Source organism: Heloderma suspectum, chromosome 2 (assembly GCF_057233095.1).
Source record: "Heloderma suspectum isolate Gila_16-S chromosome 2, 16-S_ref, whole genome shotgun sequence".
NCBI classification, from domain to species: domain Eukaryota; kingdom Metazoa; phylum Chordata; class Lepidosauria; order Squamata; family Helodermatidae; genus Heloderma; species Heloderma suspectum.
Genome location: NC_139459.1, coordinates 219,495,039 through 219,517,338, shown reverse-complemented (window position 1 = coordinate 219,517,338; position 22,300 = coordinate 219,495,039). Strand labels below are relative to the sequence as shown.

At 45.5% G+C, this 22,300-nt stretch overlaps 2 protein-coding genes and 1 long non-coding RNA gene across 17 annotated transcripts; 2 read left to right on the top strand and 1 right to left on the bottom strand.

The window, feature by feature from the left end:
* Positions 1 to 767: 767 nt before the first annotated feature.
* Positions 768 to 7,052, top strand: NT5C (5', 3'-nucleotidase, cytosolic). The gene is given in 6 exon segments (XM_084838054.1): positions 768 to 861; positions 864 to 928; positions 4,447 to 4,547; positions 4,631 to 4,691; positions 6,488 to 6,602; positions 6,698 to 7,052. Coding segments are annotated over 6 exon segments (585 nt in total). The 3' UTR covers positions 6,847 to 7,052.
* ARMC7 (armadillo repeat containing 7) lies at positions 5,463 to 17,074 on the bottom strand. Of its 9 annotated transcripts, XR_014788284.1 has the most exons (7): positions 16,357 to 16,614; positions 14,925 to 14,990; positions 14,271 to 14,365; positions 14,018 to 14,161; positions 11,478 to 11,551; positions 10,732 to 11,140; positions 5,464 to 6,842 (listed from the first exon to the last, which is right to left on the bottom strand). XR_014788284.1 is itself a non-coding variant. In XM_084838052.1 (6 exons), the coding sequence occupies exons 1-5, from the start codon at positions 16,515 to 16,517 to the stop codon at positions 11,493 to 11,495; spliced, it is 525 nt and encodes a 174-aa protein (XP_084694178.1). In that variant the 5' UTR covers positions 16,518 to 16,614; the 3' UTR covers positions 10,569 to 11,140; positions 11,478 to 11,492. The 9 variants fall into 9 exon arrangements, 3 of the variants coding, with proteins under 3 accessions (XP_084694177.1, XP_084694176.1, XP_084694178.1); XR_014788281.1 differs by lacking the exons at positions 11,478 to 11,551; positions 16,357 to 16,614 and adding an exon at positions 16,966 to 17,074 and having other exon boundaries at positions 5,463 to 6,842; positions 14,925 to 14,988; XR_014788279.1 differs by lacking the exon at positions 11,478 to 11,551 and having other exon boundaries at positions 5,463 to 6,914.
* A 109-nt stretch (positions 17,075 to 17,183) lies between these two features.
* On the top strand, positions 17,184 to 21,574 carry LOC146354054 (uncharacterized). Of its 7 annotated transcripts, none has more exons than XR_014788286.1 (3): positions 17,184 to 17,483; positions 18,094 to 18,209; positions 18,320 to 19,150. It is a non-coding gene; the product is annotated as an uncharacterized LOC146354054 (long non-coding RNA). The 7 variants fall into 7 exon arrangements; XR_014788287.1 differs by having other exon boundaries at positions 17,184 to 17,500; positions 18,320 to 19,137; XR_014788288.1 differs by lacking the exon at positions 18,094 to 18,209 and having other exon boundaries at positions 18,320 to 21,574.
* Positions 21,575 to 22,300: the final 726 nt, after the last annotated feature.

Sequence of the window (22,300 nt, the reverse complement as noted above, 5' to 3'; positions counted from 1 at the left end):
ACTGAGGGGAGATAGGATAGCACTCTTCAAGTACTTGAAAGGTTGTCACAGAGAAGAAGGCCAGGATCTCTTCTCGATCATCCCAGGGTGCAGGACACGGAATAATGGGCTCAAGTGACAGGAAGCCAGACTCCGGCTGAACATCAGGAAAAACCTCCTGACTGTTAGAGCAATACGACGATGGAACCAATTACCTGGGGAGGTGGTGGGCTCTCCCACACTGGAGGCCTTCAAGACGAGGCTGGGCAGCCATCTGTCAGGGATGGTCTGACTTGGATTCCTGCATTGAGCAGGGGGTTGGACTCGATGGCCTTGTAGGCCCCTTCCAACCCTACTATTCTATGAATCTATGTCCAAAGCGACCTTGCGATAACTTTAAACGCACACTCCAAAGTAAGTCTCTCTTTAAAGATGCTGTTTAATGGCTCATTAACATAAAATGGGAAGCGTGGTTTACTTGCCGCTCCTTCTCCCGTAAACCCATGAACGGGAAAACTCCGATCACCCAACCCCTCCCCACGATACTCCCGGCGGGCAGCTTCTTCCGCGTGCTTTCGCTCCCAACTCCGGCTTCTGATCATGCGCTTGAAACGATCCGCCCTCCTCCTCTGCCCTTTCGGCGTGATTCCTTCTCTGGAACCGGATCACGCGTCGTCGGGGCCAAAACCCATCCCCAGCGTCTCCCAACGCTTCGACTCCACCCACCACGTGGGCATACCAAGCCTGCTCGATGGGCCCGCGCCTGCTCCGCTTGCCGCCGGGGAAGCATGGCTTCGCTTCGCGTGCTGGTGGACGTGGACGGGGTCCTGGCCGATTTCGAAGGCGGGACGTTGCGGGGCTTTCTCGCGGCCTACCCTGGCGAGAATTGGCGGAGCGAAGGGGCTTTTCAGCGCGGGAGCAATACCGCTGCTTGCGGGAGGATCTGGGGGTGAGCCCCTCTGGCCGGCGGTAGCGGGATCGTGGGGCAGGGGCGCTTCTGGGCGTCTGTCAGTCCCGCAATGATGGCGAGGTAAAAGCCACGTCTCGAAGCACCCCCTCCGTCGGCACAGCTCGGGAGGCCCTGGCGTGCGCTGCAGTAGAAAGGGGAAGCGAGAAAAGCCTGCTCGCTGACGGAGAGCTCGATTGCCAAGACTTGTCGGCGTAGAGGGGCGCCACGGTGGGGAAACGGTTACGGTGCCGTAACAGTTATATGATGGACAAAAAATCAACACGTGTAGCTAGCAGAAGAGGAAGAGCTTGATCTGTTGGAGTTTTGTCAGCTCGAGGCCCTTGACCGAAAGAGTAACTAGTGCACCATTCATTCGGCAGTATTGATACGGATCACTTTTAATGCTAGGGTTTGTAATCAAGATTTCAGCTGAGATGCCCTAGTGCCTCCCCCCCCCGCAGGGTTTTTGGGTCTTTAATAGTGTGGGGTAGACAAATTCAGCTGGTGCTTGTTCAGTCGTGTCCGACTCTTCGTGACCCCATGGACCACAGCACGCCAGGCCTTCCTGTCCTCCGCTCTCTCCCGGAGCGTGCTCAAGTCCCTATTCATTGCATCGGTGATGCTATCTAGCCATCTCATCCTCTGCCCCCCCCCCCTCCCGTCTCCTTTTGCCTTCAGTCTTTCCCAGCATCAGGGTCTTTTCCAGGGAGTTTTCTCTTCGCATCAGCTGGTGCAGCAGTCAGAAAACAATAGTGCAGTGTTGGGTAGAGCTGCACCAGAGATGTAATAATTGCTTGTTTACTGTGAAAATATTTCCACATGTATAAAATGCCTGCCTTTTCCATAACGCCAGAGGGCAGATTGAGATATGCAAGACAAAGCCTGAGAATGAATACCTGTTGAGTGCAACTCCTTACATATGGAGAGCTAGCATGTCAAGAAAGTTAGGCTAAAACATTTCTCCTAGGCATGCTAGCTTTTCATTTACAGAGTGTTTCAAAACAAACATGAGAGAAGCATTCAGGCATGGGCTTTCCCCATACCTCTTCTGAAGTGGTGTAATCCAGGAAGGATTCTGCATATTGCACTCAGCAGTAACAATTAAAGCAAACCAGTTGGATCTTCAATTCAAGGCTATAATTGGAGCCTTAGGGGCTAGAAATTTGGTTTTAAAACTGTTGTGGAGGCTCTCAGGGTGTGGAATTTTGCCCACTTTTGTACTTTTGTGGTAGAATCATGTTATCATCAAATACTTGAGAAAAGCCCAAGAAACTGAGAAATTTATCTACAGAAAACAGCATTTCAAAATACCTGTTAAGCCTGCTCTTTCACCCACATTTACCATAGGAAAGTTATCAAAAAGTGCCCAGTGCAATTTCGGTTAACACTAAGATACTTTTCTGCAGGGGCCAGTAAGTACACTTCCCCCTTCACTGTCAAACAGGCTTGGAAAGAGAGTGCGAGAGAGGCTTTTCCCCAAAGTTATGTGAAACCAGATCTCTCAAGATCGCATCCAATATGGATGTGACTTCACTGGATCACTCAAGTGCCAATCTTGAATGTACTTGTATCCCTTTGAAATCAGCAGGAATGACAACCACACAGTTGATTAGGAATGGGGTCTAAAATTGCAGCTAGGTGGGTACACCTAGAATTAGAACTCACATGGGCGCAGCTTTTTGGTAGTACCAATAACCCCCACGCTTAAATGCTGACTGAAATGTTTGAACAAATAAGCCCATGTTTGCTTTTAGCAATGGGACAGTGAGGCTTGGGAGAGCATTGCCACAGTCAAAGGTGTACACGTGCCTTCTGTAAGCAGTGTCAATTGTATGTGAAGTGTGAATCTTTACATGTACATGTTTATTTCAATATTTCATAACAATATTAACATAGTGAAATAAGGTGTTTAAGTGTTATGTATCTTCCACATATGATTTTTTAAAAGATTGGGGCTCTATTGTCACCAAATAACATGCTAACTATAATTGTAAGAAAAACGTCTGGCAAAACTCCTTCCACCCTTTTCATGAAGAGATTAATTAAAACCTCAGGTGTCAGTGTGATGCAACTGCCAAACATATTGCAGAATTTGTATTTCTTTTCCAACTTAGAACTCAAGATAATGTCCAGGTGGTCCCGCATCCAGGCACTGACCATACTCAGCCCTGCTTCACTTCAGCAAAGTCACTGCATCATGCACCCTCAGACCATACCATGAACAATATCAACAAATGACAGACCAGACTTATAGGGAACTCCCTCCCTGAAAAAAAAAAAAAAGCCCTCAAAACTACAGATTAAAGAAACAGTTTGTATTTCTCATATGAAGACCTTTGAATTGTGAACGGAGATACATATGCCACTGGTGGAAAGTGAAAGAGTGCCATATATTAACTACTAGGTCTGAATGACCACTGGTGATTCACTCTCATAACTACAGATTACGTATTGGCATCTACATAAGCAAAAAAAACCCCAACCTCTTTGCAAGTCAGGTAAATCAAACTGTTTGCGGGGGGGGGGGGGCAGATGACCCCAGAATGAGCCCTCTGTGGGCCATGCCCCCTGACATCATCCAATCCCTGGCCAAAGTGCCCCCTGGAGCTCCTTCAACCAGCACTTGAGCTGGGGACCTACCTAGCTTTGCTGCATGAGAGTTCTCCCCTGCCAGGAAACTTTACATGATCAACAATGAAAAAAAAACCCGTGCAGTACCAGTCTTAAATTATGTATTAGGTCAATTTAATTTGCTTTGCAACTAATATTCTTAAAGTGGGAGTAGAGGGAAAAAATACATTATAAAATCAGTTTTAAGAATGTAAGAACAGCCTAGATGAATCTGACCAAAGGCCTATCAAATCCAGTGTCCTGTTCACAGAGTGGCCAACCAGCTGCCTGTGGGAAGCCCACAAGCAGGACATGAGTGCAACAGCACCTTCCCTTTCGTGTTCCCCAGCACCTCGCGTACATACAGAGGCATACCGTTTTTGAATCTGGAGGCAATATCTAGCCATCATGATTAGTATTCACTGACAGCCTTCTCTTCCATGAATTTGTCTGATTCCCTTTTTATTTAAAGCCACCCAAGTTGGCAGCCGTTGCTACATCTTGTGGTAGTGAATTCCATAATGTAATGATCTGCTGTGTGAAGAAGTATTTCCTTTGGACTGTCCTGAATATTCCACCGTTCAACTTCAATGGATGACCCTAGGTTCTCGTATTTTGAGAGAACAAAACAAACATAAGAATAAGTTCTAACTGTAAGAGCAAACACTAAAAAAAAAGCCTGGATGTATAAATAAAACATTCTTAACTTCCTGCTTTTAAAGGCAGCTTTACCTCTCATACTGCTTGACAGTATACATGGTTTGGTTCTTCAGCCCTTTCAGTGGGCAGGCTGTCTCTTCTGGTCCCTCCATTTGTTCTCCAAAGCTATTTGAATTTTAAGCCATGAGTAAACCCTGTTCAGAACATTACAGTAAAAAATAAATTTCTCTGTGTGTGATTTGTTTTAGATTAAGTTAGCCAGTGTGTATGAGTCACCAGGCTTCTTTCTGGGTTTGGATCCCATTCCTGGAGCTATTGAAGCAATGCAAGAAATGATCCAAATGCCCAAGTAAGGACCATTTGAAATACATAACATTTTGATATTAACACATATGTTCTCCTATAGTGACTAATAGTGCCATATCTTTTCAGCACTGAGGTCTTTATTTGCACAAGCCCTCTACGGAAATATGAATACTGCATCCCAGAGAAGGTTGGCAACTGTTAGCCTTCCCCCCTTTCTTTTTGGCTTACTTTTCTCCAACTCCAACCTTATGTAATGCAAAGCATCCATTGGTATAATGAATTATGAGTGCTACTGAAACACATTCCTTTCTCTTTCTTCTCCCTGCCTCATCTCTGATGCCAGTGTTTGATCTACTTTGTCATGGCGAGAGGGAGGCGGGTTGGTTCCCCAGCCAGGCTATTTGCTTAGCCGCCCTGTCGTCACAGAGGGGCTGGCCTGCCTTGGCCCAGGAAGCTGAGTTCTTAGGTGGTGATGGTAGACCAGAATCTGAACCCCAAGGTTTATGACTGTCCAGTATAACATGAAACCCCCTCACCGACGGCAGCATTCCATGGCTTTTGAATAACTTGGTACAAATCAGCTGAATGGTTTATAAGCCTTTTGACAGAAAGCAATTATATTTGCTGCGTATACAGTAGGATACCCTGATACGCATCTTAATATTTATATCACACACTCCCGCTCCCAGAAGTTGCTCTTTTCTTTCGTACGCCCTGTCAACTGTAAAGGCTATTCCTGTCTTGTTCTAAAAGGAGCTTCTTGGACATGATCTGCTCACTGCTCCTGATATTTTAAAGAGACACAAGCCTAATTGTGATTACAGCCATTCACATTTGATGAGGCATACGTAGCATAAGCTTCCGTAGGCCCACAGCCCACTTTGTCGCATGCATGAAGGTTATGCTCTCCCATCGGTAGCCAGTAAACATAACTGAGAAAAGTCACTTTTTTTCTTTTCAAATTCACAGTGTTTATTACAGTTATTTTGTCCCACTCTTTGATCAAAATCATCAAGGCAGCAATAGGACAATAGAATAGTATCAGCTTAACTATGCAGGAATTGTTAAGAGTTACTAGAAGTGAACATAAAGAAAGGCCTTTAGGCCTTTGTTCCACGACCAGGACACCACCCTCCAAATCTGCTCCAGAAAGTCTCCCAACCCCCCCAAACAGATGTGGAGAGGGGGAGGGGGATGCTTCAGAGGGAAGGAGAGGATGCAGAAGTTCCGTTCCATAAGCAATGTTCTGCTGGTAAAAACGAAGGATCTGGATCCAACCCAATGCAGTCAGAAGGCCAAAACAACGCAAGAGGTAGCAATAGGTGTGTCATGATTCTATGAAGATTATAAATGAACAGTATTCCTTTGTGTAATCACATATGATTGAGGCTGTAATCCTAAAACACACACAACTAGGGAGAAAGCCCCATTCTTTGCAATCAGACTTTCTTCTGAGTACATATGCATAGGATTGTGCTGTGAATCTTGTATGTAAACAAATCCAAGCAAACCTATTCCTACAACTTCTTTTATTCTTGGCCTTTTGGCCCCATTTATTTAAAGACTTACTCTGTTCTATGAACAACACTGTGAGACTCCTGGATACGGGAGAGAGAGTTAAGTTAACTAAAGAACTTCACCCCCAAAGGTCTCCAGATTCTGAAGGAAGCCATCCAGGTCTAGTCTAGGAGCCAGATTAACAGCACGGTCCTATGCATATTTACTCAGAAGTAAGGACCACTGCTTTTAGTGGGGTTTAATCCCAAGTTCATGTGTTAAAGATTGCAGCCTAAGTGATTTGCAAAATGAGAAAATGTCTTTCAAGGCTTGTAGAATATATTTCGGATGAGCTTTGTAATCAGTCCCAGGTCTACTCTGACAGATCTCTAAATTCCATGTCATGATACCCTACAGTGAATAAGTCTTTTTTTTTTAAAGCTCTCATTAGAATTATTCTAATACTGCTCCCTCCTCACCTGATAGTACAGCTGGGTTGCAAAACACTTGGGTCCCAAGTTTGTGGAGCGACTAATTCTGACCAGAGATAAGACAGTCGTGTCAGCTGATGTGCTTTTTGATGACAAGAACGTTGTTAAAGGTATGAGGATTTCAGATGTGGCTTTCACATCAAAGTGCTTTACCATTACCTCAGGTGATGATGAAATTTTTGATCTTTCAACTTTTCCTTCTCAGGGGTGGAGCCTAATCCGAGCTGGGAGCACATCTTGTTCTCTTGCTGCCATAACAAGCATCTAAAGTTGCAGCCCCCACGAAGGAGACTGGAGTCTTGGACTGATGACTGGAGGGCAATAATGGAGACCAAACGCGCCAAGAATGCCTAAAGAGAGGGGCATGTACTGTCACACTGCCAGTTGAAATGCATGAGGCACCAGCTGATAAGGAAACCCCACTGCAAGGAAGAACACACCCAGTCAGCTGCCCTAGATGAGAAAAGATGTCCCATTTATCCCCCTCAAATACACAACAGAATAGTATCTCATCCTAATTATGCTTGCATTATTTGACTTATTAAAATGTGAAATCCCTGCATGGAGTCTTTGTCATATTTACAGGTAAATAAAACTACAAAATATCAGTAGCTGATGTGTGCAGAGCCAGAAGAGGATTGGTAGAGGCCTAGAGCACTAAGAATTCAGTTATGTCCCTTAGGGTACAATAATCTGCCATGTTACTCTGCTTCTTAATGACAAATCTGCTCCAGTTAAAGCATCATCCCATCATTCTTCATTGGCTATGCTGGCTAGGGCTGATGGAAGTAACAGGCGAAAACATCTGCAGGGCCACAAGTTGCCCATCTCTGAGTTAAAGGAACTGCATCCTACCCTCCCATTTCCCTTCCACAACGCCAGTATAAAGCTATTAAGGCTTCACAGATCACCGCCTTGTTGTGTCGAAGGGGCTTGCGTAACTCAGTGAAGCCATAAGCTATGCTGTGCAGGGCCACCCAAGACGGACAGGTCATGGCGGAGAGTTCTGACAAAATGTGGTCCACTGGAGAAGGAAATGGCAACCCACTCCAGTATTCTTGCCAAGAAAACCCCATGGAACGTATCACAAGGCTAAAAGAGATGACGCCGAAAGATGAGCCCCTCAGGTCGGAAGGTGTCCAATATACTACTGGGGAAGAGCAGAGGGAATTTCCAAGTAGTGCCAGAAAGAGTGAAGCGGCTGGGCCAAAGCGGAAAGGACACTCAGCTGTGGATGTGTCTGGTGGTGAAAAGAAAATCCGATGCTGTAAAGAACAATATTGTTTAGGAACCTGGAATATAAGATCAATGAATCAAGGTAAGCTGGAGGTGGTCAAATGTGAGATGGCAAGATGGAACATCGACATCTTGGGAATCAGACTAAATGAACTAAAATGGACAAGCATGGGCAAATTTAATTCAAGTGACCATTATATCTACTACTGTGGGCAAGAATCCCTTAGAAGAAATGGAGTAGCACTCATAGTCAACAAAAGGGTGGGAAAAGCAATACTGGGGTACAATCTCAAAAACGATAGAATGATCTCAGTATGAATCCAAGGCAAACCATTCAACATCACAGTAATTCAAGTCCATGCCCCAACCACTGAGGCCGAAGAAGCTGAGGTTGATCGGTTCTATGAAGACCTACAACACCTTCTAGAACTAACACACAAAAAATATGTCCTCTTCATCATAGGGGTTTGGAACGCTAAAGTAGGAAGTCAAGAAATCACCGGGATAACAGGCAAGCATGGCCTTGGTGTACAAAATGAAGCAGGACAAAGGCTAATAGAGTTTTGCCAAGAGAACACGCTGATCAGAGCAAACACTCTTTTCCAGCAGCACAAGAGGCAACTCTACACATGGACATCACCAGATAATATCGAAATCAGATTGATTATGTCCTTTGCAGCCAAAGATGGAGAAGCTCTATACAGTCAGTAAAAACAAGACCTGGAGCTGACTGTGGCTCAGATCATGAGCTGCTTCTTGCAAAATTTCGGCTTAAATTGAAGAACGTAGGGAAAACCACTAAACCATTCAGGTATGACCTAAATCATATCCCTTATGAATATACAATAGAGGTGATGAATAGATTTAAGGGATTAGACCTGATAGACAGAGTGCCTGAGGAACTATGGTCGGAGGTCCGTAACATTGTTCAGGAGGCAGCAACTCAATCCATCCCAAAGAAAAAGAAATGCAAGAAAGCAAAGTGGCTGTCTGATGAGGCTTTACAAGTAGCTCACGAAAGAAGGGAAGCGAAAAGCAAGGGAGAAAGGGGAAGATATATCCAACTGAATGCAGAGTTCCAGAGAATAGCAAGGAGACACAAGAAGGCCTTCTTAAATGAACAATGCAAAGAAATCGAGGAAAACAACAGAATGGGAAAGACTAGAGATCTTTTCAAGAAAATCAGAGATATCAAGGGAACGTTTTGTGCAAAGACGGGCATGATAAAGGACAAAGAAGGCAGGGACCAAACAGAAGCAGATGAGATTAAGAAGAGGTGGAAAGAATACACAGAAGAACTATACAGGAAAGATCTTCATGTCCCTGATAGCCATGATAGTGCGGTCACTGAACTGCAGCCGGACATCCTAGAGAGTGAAGTCGAGTGGGCCTTAGGAAGCATTAGTAACAACAAAGCTAGCGGAGATGACAGTATTCCAGCTGAGCTATTTAAGATCCTAAAAGATGATGCTGTTAAAGTGCTGCACTCAATATGCCAACACATTTGGAACACTCAACAGTGGTTACATTCCAATTCCAAAAAAGGGCAATGCCAAAGAGTGCTCAACCTACCGTATAATTGCGCTCATTTCACATGCCAGCAAGGTTATGCTTAAAATCCTACAAGCTAGGCTTCAGCAGTATGCGAACCGAGAACTACCAGAAATACAAGCTGGGTTTCGAAGAGGCAGAGGAACTAGAGATCAAATCGCCAACATTCGCTGCATCATGGAGAAAGCAAGAGAATTCCAGAAAAACGTCTATTTCTGCTTCATTGACTATGCTAAAGCCTTTGATTGTGTGGATCACAACAAACTGTGGCAAATTCTGAAAGAGATGGGAGTACCAGGCCACCTTACCTGTCTCCTGAGAAACCTGTATGAGGGTCAAGAAGCAATAGTAAGAACCGGACATGGAACAACCGATTGGTTCAAAATTGGGAAAGGAGTACGACAAGGCTGCATATTGTCGCCCTGCTTATTTAACTTATATGCAAAGTACATCATGAGAAACGCCGGGTTGGATGAATCACAGGTCAGAATTAAGATTGCTGGGAGAATTATCAACAACCTCAGATACGCAGATGATACCACCCTAATGGCAGAAAGCAAAGAGCATCTAAAGAGCCTCTTGTTGAGGGTGAAAGTGGAGAGTGCAAAAGCTGGTTTGAAACTCAACATTAAAAAAACGAAGATCATGGCATCTGGCCCTATCACTTCCTGGCATATAGAAGGGGAAGAAATGGAAGCAGTGACAGATTTTATTTTCTTGGGCTCCAAGATCACCGCAGACAGTGACTGTAGCCATGAAATTAAAAGACGCTTGCTCCTTGGGAGGAAAGCTATGGCTAACCTAGACAGCATAGTAAGAAGCAGAGACATCACCTTGCCGACAAAGGTCCGTATAATCAAAGCTATGGTTTTCCCACTAGTAATGTATGGCTGTGAGAGCTGGACTATAAGGAAGGCTGAGCGCCGAAGAATTGATGCTTTTGAACTGTGGTGCTGGAGAAGACTCTTACGAGTCCCCTGGACTGCAAGGAGGTCAGATCAGTCAATCCTAAAAGAAATCAACCCTGAGTGCTCATTGGAAGGACAGATACTGAAGCTGAAGCTCAAATATTTTGGCCACCTAATCTGAAGAGAAAACTCCCTGGAAAATACCCTGATGCTGGGAAAGATTGAAGACAAAAGGAGAAGGGGATGGCAGAGGATGAGATGGCTAGATAGCATCACCGATGCAATGAATATGAACTTGAGCACACGCCGGGAGAGAGCGGAGGACAAGTAGGCCTGGCGTACTATGGTCCATGGGGTCAGGAAGAGTCGGACACAACGACTGAACAACAAAGCAACTATTTATAACACGACATGACAGAACCAATTGAAAAGCACCAAAAAATATCTAAAGAGCCCCCCAAATGACACAGTCTCGAGCATATGCGAAATCATTAATTCCCTAATCATCACTTCTAAAGTGAGATTTCTGGAATGGCTTCCTCACCTTAAAACTGGCTTTTCCAATATGCTGTTTCCCATTCAAGAAAAATCTCTCTGGCGGCCTACTCTGCTGCATTAATCCTTTGGTAGCGGGATTCCTAAAGCTGTGTGCTTGGTCAGGTTCCTGGCCTCCTCTACCTGAAGAGGGGTGCAGTAATCTTCAAGGAAGACAGTTGCCAGGTTTCGTAGCCTCCTGTTAGCTGATAGGGAAAAGCGCAGCATGCACTCTACCACGGGAAGAGCAGTGATCTGTTGGCGCGACTGGGGTGTGGTCAAGTACATTAGAGTAGTAACTGCAGACAACACAGTCTCCTCGTTGGAACTCGACAGGCAGTTGACTACAGCAGCTACCCCATCTGCTGCCAAGATATAGTCTTTGTTGATTTTATCCAGGCAGAGGTTACAAAGGCCACCTGAAACAGGAGAGAAAGAATGCAATAACAAGGATAGTAACAGGATTTTTGCTTGCCTGATATTAACAACTTCTTTTTGTTTCAAGCAGTTTTGAGCCAACTAGGTTGCTTCGTGTGTCCCTCCCTGCCCCCGTCCTCCACTATGCATTTTGGGTTCCTACTTCTGCAGCCTGCAAGTACTAAATGTAGCCAGAACTGGCTTTGGAATACCTCTCCACTCTGTTTCCACCTAGAAATATTGCTGCTTCCTCTTTGCATTCAATTACTTATAGGACGTAATTCCCATTGAATTCAGAGGAGACATCCATTGGATTAAGTTATTAATAATAATGCTCACCATAAAGAGCATCCCTCAGGAGGTGCAAGACAAACCTCTCTTAGTCCTGACAGTGGCATGCTGGAATAAGTATACTGTTGGGTGAATAAAAGACAACTATTAACTGAGTGGTAACTTACCACAGTGTGGATATAGCCACTAGGAAAGCCAGTCATCTGTACTGTCTTTCCAAATGGTAAGATCTTATAACACTTCCACACCTGATCAGAAATTGAAGAAGTAGCCAAGAGGGAACAGTCTCCTTGCTACTTGGCAGTACAAACCATTCTGATTACAGAATTTGAATTTTTAATAAAACTATATAATTCAGAAAACTATACTCCTGGAGTTGGATCCATATCCATCGTTCCATCAGTGGCAGAATACCATTGGTGACTCCCATGTCCTCTCCGCCCGCTGCAGCCCCCCACCATATGCCCTCCAAATCTGCTCCTGACGGTTGGAGCTACCAGAACAACAGATCTGGATCCAACCCATGTTTTTTCCTAGCTTTTGCATGGATTTCATGATTTTTGTGAAATCTGACCAAAAAAGGGAGAATGCAGGTGCCAAGAGGTAACTTATTACAATGTGCGTGTAACCTCTTAGTAAGGCGGTCATCTGTTTTATAAACATCGCAAAACTTTGCACGCTACTTGCAAAATGGGCTTTATAAGAACTTGGAATCTGTTGGCAAAGGGCAGGTAAAGGGAAGGGCAAGCAAGAGGCACACTGCATTACAGGCTGGGAACTGAGTTTCTGGTTCTCGCAGTGTGGCAATACTAATTGATGTTTAACCATTTTGACACTGTGCCATGTCTCTTGATTAAAAATGTAGTTTAGCACATGGTTTTCTGCTGAAAAATAAAAAAGTATAACTATTTTATGTAGGACACTTGTAAGAAGCCAGTGTTGTTATAAAATAAGCTATCTAGAATATTCATGATTGCAATAACCTCGCTTGCTTTCATTCTGAAAAACCCTTCCTCTGCCTTTTGACCAAAGCATTCGTGCTAATCTCCCCACATGACTCTAGAAGGCACTGTGCCACTGCAACTGCAGTAGTCTCTGCAAAAGAGTATTCCACTTTGTCCTGCTGCCCTCAGTTGTACTCTGGGCTTGTGGGATCTACTTGTACCCTCCAAGTCTTCTTTTGGTCTTTATTTTAAACCTGTCCTTCTTGCTCTCCTTGGCTCTGCAGCATCCTTCCTGCTCATTCAGCTCAAGCAGCCCTTCCAGGATGTGGAGTGCCCTGCACATGACAGGATTCTGGAAAGGTATGGGGCCCAACCATACTGGATGTGGCTTCCAGAAATAAAATTAGCCCTTTGCTAAACTATTCTGGATCCTGGATTATTCATATGCTGTCATCAAATAGCATGACGATAATGAAGCGAACAATGATTCCCACATTGTGTGGGTCACTGTGTTTATTCCAGGGTATTTTCTCAACATATACTACTGTAGTACCTGTTCCTCTCCTAAGATTATCAGTTTGGCTGCCCTGACTAGATTTTTTTTCCCAATTATGAAGACGTTACCTCGCCCTAATCAAGGTTGCAGATTTTAATTATGATGATACTTAGTACAGTGCTTCCAAGTTCAGAGTTTCATTATCTCAGTAATCCTTACACACAAAAACACACCCATCCTGGATTAGGTGGAAGACTGAGGCTGAGAGAGATGGAGACTGACCTAAGGCAACTTGCTGAGTTCACTGCTGAGGCAAGATCTGTACTGAGGAGTTCCCTCCCTATAGTCTTAACCACTGCACTATATTGGCACTATAGTAGGGGAAAATGGGTAAAATTGCTTTGAGCTACAATAGTTAACCCTCTTCAACCTCACTCTTTCACACTGAACAACTTTCTGACATCCCAAGGATGTCCCTAAACCAGGGGTAGGCAACCTTTTTGGGCGGTGGGCACAACTGGCGATTTGATAAACTGTCCTGGGCACCACAACAAAATGGCTGCCATGGGAGCCATGGCAAAAGACAAGTAATCTGCCTAAAAGTCTAAGTACAAGGCAGAAGTGGGGGCTGAGCCCCAGCACACTAAGCAACTCCTTTGAATGCACAGCTTTCAGCATTAAGAGAAACCTATTTCACAGTTATCCCATCTGCTGGTAAGAAAATGTGCTAAAAAAAAGTAAGTGGGACACGTAGGGCACTTTGGTGGACACCACGAAAGGTGTCTGGAAGCACACTGGTGCCCGTGGTTACCACATTTACCCCTGCCTTAAACTAGGAAACATAGGAAGCTGCTTTATACTGGGTCAGACCCCTGGTCCATCTAGCTCAGTATTGTCAACTCTGACTGGCAGCAGCTCTCCAGGGTTTCAGGCAGGAATTTTACCAGACCAACCTGGAGATGTCGGGGATTGACCTTGGGACTTTCTGCATGCAAAGCAGGCGCTCCACCACTGAGCCGCAGCCCCTCAAACTGGTGGCAATCTAATTCCAAGTGCAGAAGCTGGCATCCTACAGTCACTGATGGGCCATGAGCTTTTTGAAATTGTTCTAATTCATGGCAAATATTCAGTTTAAATCCAGGCTTTACCAAGTGCAAATTCCACGAGGGTTCCATTGTCTTCAGTGAGCATATCTAGGAACAGGTCCAAGACCTTGAGTTGCCGGAGGAATTCGTAGTTCTTGGGGTCATAAGCAAAGTTAGCTAGATTGGCCAGCACCTGCTCCTTGGCTTCTGCAATATAATAAAAACAATCCTTGAGGTTAGGAAAGAAGCAACTGAGATGGACAAGGCATCCATGAACCAGAACAAAAGTAGCCAGTGGCCAATAAATTATACTCACCAGAGCTCTCTGTCACCTGGAATTCAGTGACTAGGGCTTGCAGGTACTCAAGTCGACCCAGACTTAGCAGGTCCTTCTGGTTTTGGGACATGGTGCTAGATAAAAAGACAACTGAAATAACATTCTGAACTACATACTACTGATCCCAGATACGTTGGACCTGATCTTACCTGCATATGGGTGCAGCACCTGCCCAACCCATGCACACCTCCCAGGCCCCCTTTCCCCATAACAACCTGGCACATGGAGTTTCTGAGCGTGTGTGCCAATGGGAGAGGGAGTAAAACAAAGCTCTGTTATGTTCTATGGAAATCCTATGGCGTTGCCTCACGCGGGGAAGGATGCCCATTATGTGGAACTTGAAACAGTGGGACTTACTTCCTAGTAATGTCTAAGGGGTGATGATATTACTGAATGATCTGGAGTTAGGGATGAGCAGTGAGGTGGCCATGTTTGCTGACAACAAATTATTTAGGGTGCTTTTTAAAAAGGCATAGCGAAGAACTCCAAAAAGATCTCTGCAAACTTAGAGAATAGACATTAAAATGGCAAATGCTACACATTGTAAGTAAGTGTAAAGTGATGCACACTGGGATAAAAAAAAATCATAACCTCATATATACACAAATGAGGACTGAGCGGGCAGCGACTAACCAGATAAGTGATCTTGGGGTTAAGATGGACAGTTCAGTGAAATCTTCCACGCAGTGTGTGGCTGCTGTAAAAAGGCAAATTCCATATTGGAGATCATTCGGAAAAGAATCAATAATAAAACTGCCAATATCATAATGCCTTCATAATAAATCTATGGTGCAATCACGCTTGGATGCACTGTACATTTCTGGTCACAACTTAAAAATGGATATTGTAGAGCTGAAAAAGGTGCAGGAAAGGGCAACCAAAATGATCAAGGGGCTGGAGCAAGTCCCCTATGAGGAAAAGGTACAAAGTTTGGGGATTTATAGCTTAGAAAAATGGTGAATAAGGGGGTGGGGGGGTGGAGACATGATAGAGGTACATAAACTCATGCATGGTGAGGAAAAAATGGATAGGGAAACATTTTTCTCCCTCTCTCATAATACTAGAATCCGGGGTCATTCAATGACACTGAACAGCGGGAGATTCAAGACAGATAAAAGGGAGCACTTCTTCACACAGCACATTGTTAAGGTATGGAATTTACTACCGCGAGGTGTAGTGATGGCCACCGACTTGGGCAGCTTTAAAAGTGGATTAGACAAATTCATGTCTAATAAGGCTATCAATGGCTGCTAGTCATGATGGCTATATATTACCTCCAGTATCCGAGGCGGTATGTCTTTGAATACCAGTTGTTGGGGAATATGACTAGGAGGGGACTATTGCGCTCATGCCCCATTTGTGGGCTTCTGATAGGCATCTGGTTGACCAGCACTGTGTGAACAGAATGCTAGGCTAGAGAGGCCTTTGGTCTGATCCAGCATGTTCTTAGGAGTGCTGAAAAGCCCTAGTGGGCGTCAACATTTATGTATTAAAAATTTATTTATTAAATATTTCTAAACCATTTTTCATCCTTACAGATACCAGACTGGCGTACAAAAATCATAACTGATTAGCCATGAGCAATGAAAACAACAACAATAACCAAAATCAGTCACACAAAACAACACACACACAATAAAATGATCATCGCACAACTGATAACACACATTTTCTGTCCCTATTTTCTTTTGTTTCATTTTTAGCCTCTTAACTGAAATATTTAGTAAATATGTTTGTAACTTGCTATGGCAAGGCAGTCCTTTTCTGATGGAAGAGACCCCAAAAGCACCTCTTTCCCAGAATTTCTCACATTCAATGCACAATTTAATTTTCCTCCCACAACTGTCTCCACCCTCCTAGGGTGATCCCATCATGGGGAAACCCCTCCTCTATCTATTCTGACAAGGTTTCTGTGCCTTTTGTCCCATCACTGTGCCATCACAAGCAGAAGCTAAGTACGCAAAGTTGTTATTGATATGTAAATACAGTATTGAGCAAAAGTTCATCCGCTAAATTTTTCCTTGTTATACAGCTATTAAAGGAACAAACATATGAACTGGCTTATCTAATCAGCGTAGTCTTTAGTCTGGCATTCTTCCAACGTTGTCCAGCCAGATGTCCCTGGGCACTCTTAAACTGGCCATGAAGGGGATGGTGTTCCCTTGTAGTTTGTCCGTACATGTAGAATACAGAGGAATATACTGTCTCTGAACATGGAGGTTCCATTTACCTATCCGAGCTAATAGCCATCCATACATAATGTCCCCATCTTTAAACATGCCAACTAAAATACTGGCCATTGCCACATGCTGTGGCAATGAATTCTATAAATTAAGCGCATGCATTGTGTGTGAGGGGAAGGTGCTTCCTTTATCATTCCTGGACTTCCTGTCCATCAATTTAACTCGCGTTATGAGAGATATATTCTTTTTCGCTCTCCACTCCCTACAGCAGCCTTCCCCCCAACCTGCTGCACTTCAGATGTGTTGGACTACAACTCCCATCACCCAGCCAGCACTGGAGGGCACCAGGTTGGAGAAGGGGGCTTTAGGAGCCGTGCTACAGCAAACGTTAGCAAGCCAAATGGCAGCGAACTTCCTCGACAAAGCCGCCGAGGAACTCTACCGGAACGGGAGGAAAGCGTCCCCATTCGTTTCCCCACCCACTCTACTACCTGCTCTCCTGGGGTCCTTTGCAGCCCCTCGCTTTATACCCCAACCCGCATCAAGCTTCTGAGCCACGCAAGAGCAATGCTAAGGGAGACCAGCAAAGCACAGGGAGCCGGAACTTACGTATATGAATGGGCGGAAGAGCCCCTGTAAGGGCAACACCATAGACCACAATTCCCAGCCAGCAGAAAACCGGAGGGGGCGCGCTGGGGGCGGGGCTCCTGCCGCCAAGATCCTCCCAACCACAGCGGGTCTGAGTGCGAGGAGGCGGCTGCCGAAGCCCCTGCTATTTGGAAGCATCTTATGCGCTCTGGCGACCGCCCTCGTGTACAGGTGGCGAACAGGGACGGGCGAAGAGGAGTCCGAGCTCGGAGGGAGGAGGAGGAGTGGCGCTGTTGCGGGTGAAGCAGTTAAGGCCGGAAGGAAAGCGCGTGTGTGCCTCTCGAGCGCCCTGGCTTTTAAGTGGTTATTTAAGCCTGTGGTCCTGGGCACACTTACCTGGAAGTAATCCCCGTTGAACGCAGTGAGCCTTATTTCTGAGTAAATATGCATAGGGTTCCGCGGTAAAGTGTTCCCGTGCCCTGTCGATGCAAGATCCGTATTCTGAGGCCCCCCGAAAGACATTACTTTAAACGTGTGCTTAGCAGCTATCTTCCCCCCGCCCTTTCATTTTACTCTGGAGTAGGTGCAGGGCCCCCGATCTGGATTGGGCCCTTAGCGTAGGGGGTAGGTGGGCTTTTTAAGATCTAGATCGGGGCCCTGCACCTACTCTAGAATAAAAATTAAAAAGAGACGGAGCTGATAGAAACACATTTGAAGTAATGTCTGTTTTGCCTGTGTGCTCCACGAAATGGAGCACCCACCCACGCACCACTCATGCGCAGTTTTTGCTGTCAGGCCCAGGCTACAATCCTATGCACACTGACCTGGAAGTGAGCCCCGCTGAGGGCATCTATCTCTACACCCACCTGGAATCCTGCATTTAAAAGGGGGCTTTCTGCTTCCGTTTTAAATGCAAGATCACGACGACTCCCTTTTTCACCCGCTTCCTTCCCCTCACCCCCTTCTCCCCGTATCTGAGTCTTCCCTTATCTTTCATGGATCTCTTCTTGCCGCTTTTCCTCTTTTGACAGAGGAAACTGAAGCGCAACACAACGGGGTAATTTGATAGCTCATTATCCGCGATCTATTTACAAATGGAACAAAGGGCATCTAGTGCAGGAGACGCCTTGGATGATTGCTGCGTCAGGTAAAGAGCCCGCAACATTCCCTGAAGGAGCGATCTCAATCGCGGGATAAAAGCTCAGTGTGAAGGAGCCCCGAGTCGCTTATTTCTTTGTGTGCCGCTGTTTACTGCAGACGGCGTGTTTTCCCCGAGACAGAGGAGCTGCGTGCCCGGCAATACCAGCACTACCAAGAGAAACGGGAGGAGGTGCTGCAGAGACGCGGTCAACAACTGGCCGAGCTGCGGCGGAAAAGCACTGCCTCCTAGGTGGCCTTGGGGAGAACGGGCTATGCGGACCAGGCGGCAGTTCTCACACACCCTGGCTACTTCGCACTGCTCAGGGCAGTTGAGCGATTCACATCCTAAGGAACTTGATTTGTCTCGCGGTCTCGACTGTCATTTGTCCAGAACATTAGGGATTTAGGAATGAGGGGACCTGAGATCAGTTACTGGTTCCTTCAGTGATTTCTTATGTGACTTTTAGCATCCTGCTTCACACAAGTAATATTGCCAAGACTCAAAATGGCCAGTCTCAGCTACCCCTAAATGTTTCACATAAAGGACTGTGTGTTTTTTTCTTTGTAACTGCTGTCTAAATATTATACACCTACCTGCCTTCCAAAGAATAGTAATAATCCAGAAGTATTGCATTGCCTGTGCAAAAGCTGCTAGGTTGCTCAGGTACATGAAATTATTTCTGGCACATTTCTTTTTAGTCGCTATTGGAAATGCAACTGCTAACATAAATAAATCTGGTATTTCAATTACAAATATGAAAAGGGATCATGAAAAAAAGACAGCTTGATTGTAAATCGAATACATTAAACAACTGCCTTGTAATTGTTTAGTGTGAAATTCTGAATTGCTTATCTTTCCTCATTACGTTTTAATACAGAAGAAAATGACAGCCAGTGACTACTTATCAGTGTTAATAAAATAGTTAAATAAATTCAATATGTACAGTGCGCTCCCCTTTACAATTCCAAATGGTGTGCTTCAAACAAAAATTATGCAAGAGGCATATTCAATCATAATTATGCAAGAGGTATATTTAATCATAGGCATAGTTGGTCACAATTCTGCTTCCAGGAGTCACATTTTCAAGAACTTCGACCAGGAGTGGGTGATGGCAGAATTGAGGCTGCAGATGGAATTAAAAAAGAGGAATTGAGCAGGGGAGGCAAAAGCCAATGTGCATGGAAGTACCTCATGGTAGCCACAGAGATTCCTATGAATTTTAGCTGTTCTTGGTTTGTGTGCAAACGATATGTATGGTTTAAAGTATGCAATAGGGAGGGGCATGAATATTGGTTTGAGGGAAGTCTGTATAGTTATGTTTTGTCACAATCAAAGGAATTCTTAAATGTTCACAAGTCTCACCCCACCCCACCCCACCCCAGGTTCAACACCGTTTAAATATTATATTTAGGAGCTATGGAAACAGTGAGACAGCATCTGTTTAAGAAATTGATTTTAGAGTTAAAACAGCGTGGGTCAGGGGTACTCCCACTGCACAGAAACAGCGTCTATGCCAGGGGAAAAGGGTGAAGGAGGGAGAGAGCCAACTCAGGTGAGGTCAACCCCAAACTGGGTGGCCCAACTGTGGAGGCAGTGGGCAGGTATGTCTTTCAGGCAGCTGACACAAGGATGAGAGCAGCAGGAGGATATGGGCACCAGGGCCCGAAGCATTCCGCCAGCCAAGAAAAGACTCTGCTTAGGAGCAAGTCTAGAAGTCTATAGAATCCACTTCCGCAAGATGTAGGAATGACCACTAATTTGGATGGCTTTAAAAGACAAACCCCTGGAGGAGAAGGCTATCAATGGCTACTAAGTCCTGATGGCTACATGCTACCTCCAGTATCAGAGGCAGTATGCCCATGGGCAGGAGAGTGATGTTGCACTCATTCAACAGAATGCTGGACTAGATGGACCCTTGGTCTGCTCCAGCAGGGCTCTCCTTACTCATGAGCAAGCACCTACTAATGAATAGGAAAGTGATGAGAGAGGAAATAGCCAAGGTAGGAGGAATCTGCCATTTGGGGGCAAGATAATTGAGTGGGTAGCAGAGATGCAGTTGAAGGCACACTTGGAAGAAGGCGATTATCTAGATCCATTTCAATCGGCTTCAGGCCTGGGCATGAGACAGAAACGGCCTTGGTGGATGATATGAGGAGGGCTTTGGAAGGGCTCCTTCCTTGTTCTCCTCAACCTCTCAGTAGCTTTTGTTACCGTTGACCACAGTATCCTCCTGGACCGCCTGGAGGGGTTGGGCATTGGAGACATCGTATTACAGTGGGTCTGGTCCTTCCTCTCTGGCAGGTACCAGAGGGTAGCACTGGGAGAGGAGGTTTCGGACTCGTGCCGCTCACTTGTGGGGTGCCACAGGGTTCCATCCTCTCCTCGATGCTATTTAGCATCTATGTGAAGCCGCTGGGGGCTATCATTAGGTCTGGGGTGCGGTGTCATCAATATGCGGATGACATGCAGCTCTACCTCTCGTTCAAATCTTCACCAGGGTTGGCCGTAGAATCCCTGTCCAAATGTCTGGAGACGGTGAGTGGCTGGATGGGGAGGAATAAGCTGAAGCTGAACCCTGACAAGACCGAGGTACTTCTGGTGGGAGACAAGAGGAGGTGGGGGGATGTTGACCTGGTGTTGAATGAGGTATGGCTACTCTTGGAAGACCAGGTCCCAGCTGTTCATGGAGGCTCAGGTGTCAGCTGTGAGCCGGACTGTACCAACTCCATCTGATACAGCGGCTGTGCCCCTACCTTCCCGACCATCTGCTCCCATCGGTAGTACATGCCCTGGTCTCCTCTTGTCTAGACTACTGTAATGTGCTGTACGTGGGGTTACCCTTGAAGACAGTTCGGAAGCTGCAGCTGATACAGAAGACGGCGGCTCGCCTGATTAAAGGCAGCTGCTGGCGTGATCACATCACTCCGGTGCTGAAGGAGTTGCACTGGCTACCAGTTGTTTTCCGGGCCAAATTCAAGGTGTTGGTTTTGAAAAACCCTATATGGTTCTGGCCCAGCCTATCTCAAGGAGCGCCTCCAGCAACACCAGACAGGCCACTCATCAAGATTAGCCTTGGATGGCCTTCTCTCTGTCCCATCAACCAGGACAGCTAGGCTGGTGAGGACGAGGGAGAGGGCTTTCTCTGTGGTGGCCCTCACTCTGTGGAACTCCCTCCTTAGGGAACTCCGCCGTGCCCCCTCTTTAATGCGCTTCCATCACACATTGAAAACTTGGTTGTTCAGGCAGGCATTTGGGGTGGATTAGGGTATTTTTAGAAAAACAATGTTTTAATGTGTAATTGTACTGTTTAAACTGTGTGTACTGTTGTACATCGCCCAGAGAGGCTGGGTGACCAGCCAGACGGGCAATTTAATAAATAAATAAATAAAATAAGAGCAAAGCGAGGACGATCTCATATGCTGCTCTCAGGGCAAGCCAGGTGATGAGAAGGAGTGCAGGAGTGAATCAACCCCTTTTCCTCCTTGGGCAACCCATTGGGTTGAATCAGGGGGAGGGTCCCACTAGGTTTGTGTGAGGCACCCAACGTTTTCTGTACAGGGTGACTCATAAGGTTTGCTTTTTATTTTATAGTTTCCAGGAGTGTAATGTGTATTGCTTAACAAATATTGAAACAGTTACATTTACCTTAATCCTTAAGCAATCTAAAATTGTACCTTCTTGGAACATAAAAACATTAGAAACTGCCTTATACCGAGTCAGATCGTAGGTCCATCTAGTCCAGCATTGTTGATCCTGACTGGCAGCAGCGACTCTCCAGGGTTTCAGGCAGAAGTTTTTCCTGCCCTACCTGAAGATGTTGGAGATTGAACCTGGTACCGTCTGCGTGCAAAGCAGGTGCTCTAGTGCTCTACCCCTGAGCTGTGTCTCCTCCCCTCAGCATTTGGTCTCTGCTTTATGTCATTTGATCCACTGTCTTCTCTTAAGAGCACTCCACATATACTGATTTTGAAAAAAACTGTGTAGTGACAATGAAAGTCAGGCAGAGCGGGAGTGACTTCTTATTAACTTGTTTGCCAGCTTTGGCAGGTTTCAGTGTTGTATAATAAAACTCATCGTGTTTGTGTTACCTGGCTTTT

Excerpts from the sequence above, each read along its gene's own strand:
- ARMC7 (XM_084838050.1), bottom strand. The coding sequence starts at position 16,517 with ATGGAACCTCCATGTTCAGAGACAGTATATTCCTCTGTATTCTACATG. Across the intron at positions 14,991-16,356 it reads CTAAAGACTACGCTGATTAG|AGCAGCCACACACTGCGTGG; the intron begins ATAAGCCAGTTC and ends TTGCCTTTTTAC. Across the intron at positions 14,162-14,270 it reads CCAGGTGACAGAGAGCTCTG|AAGCCAAGGAGCAGGTGCTG; the intron begins GTGAGTATAATT and ends ATTATATTGCAG.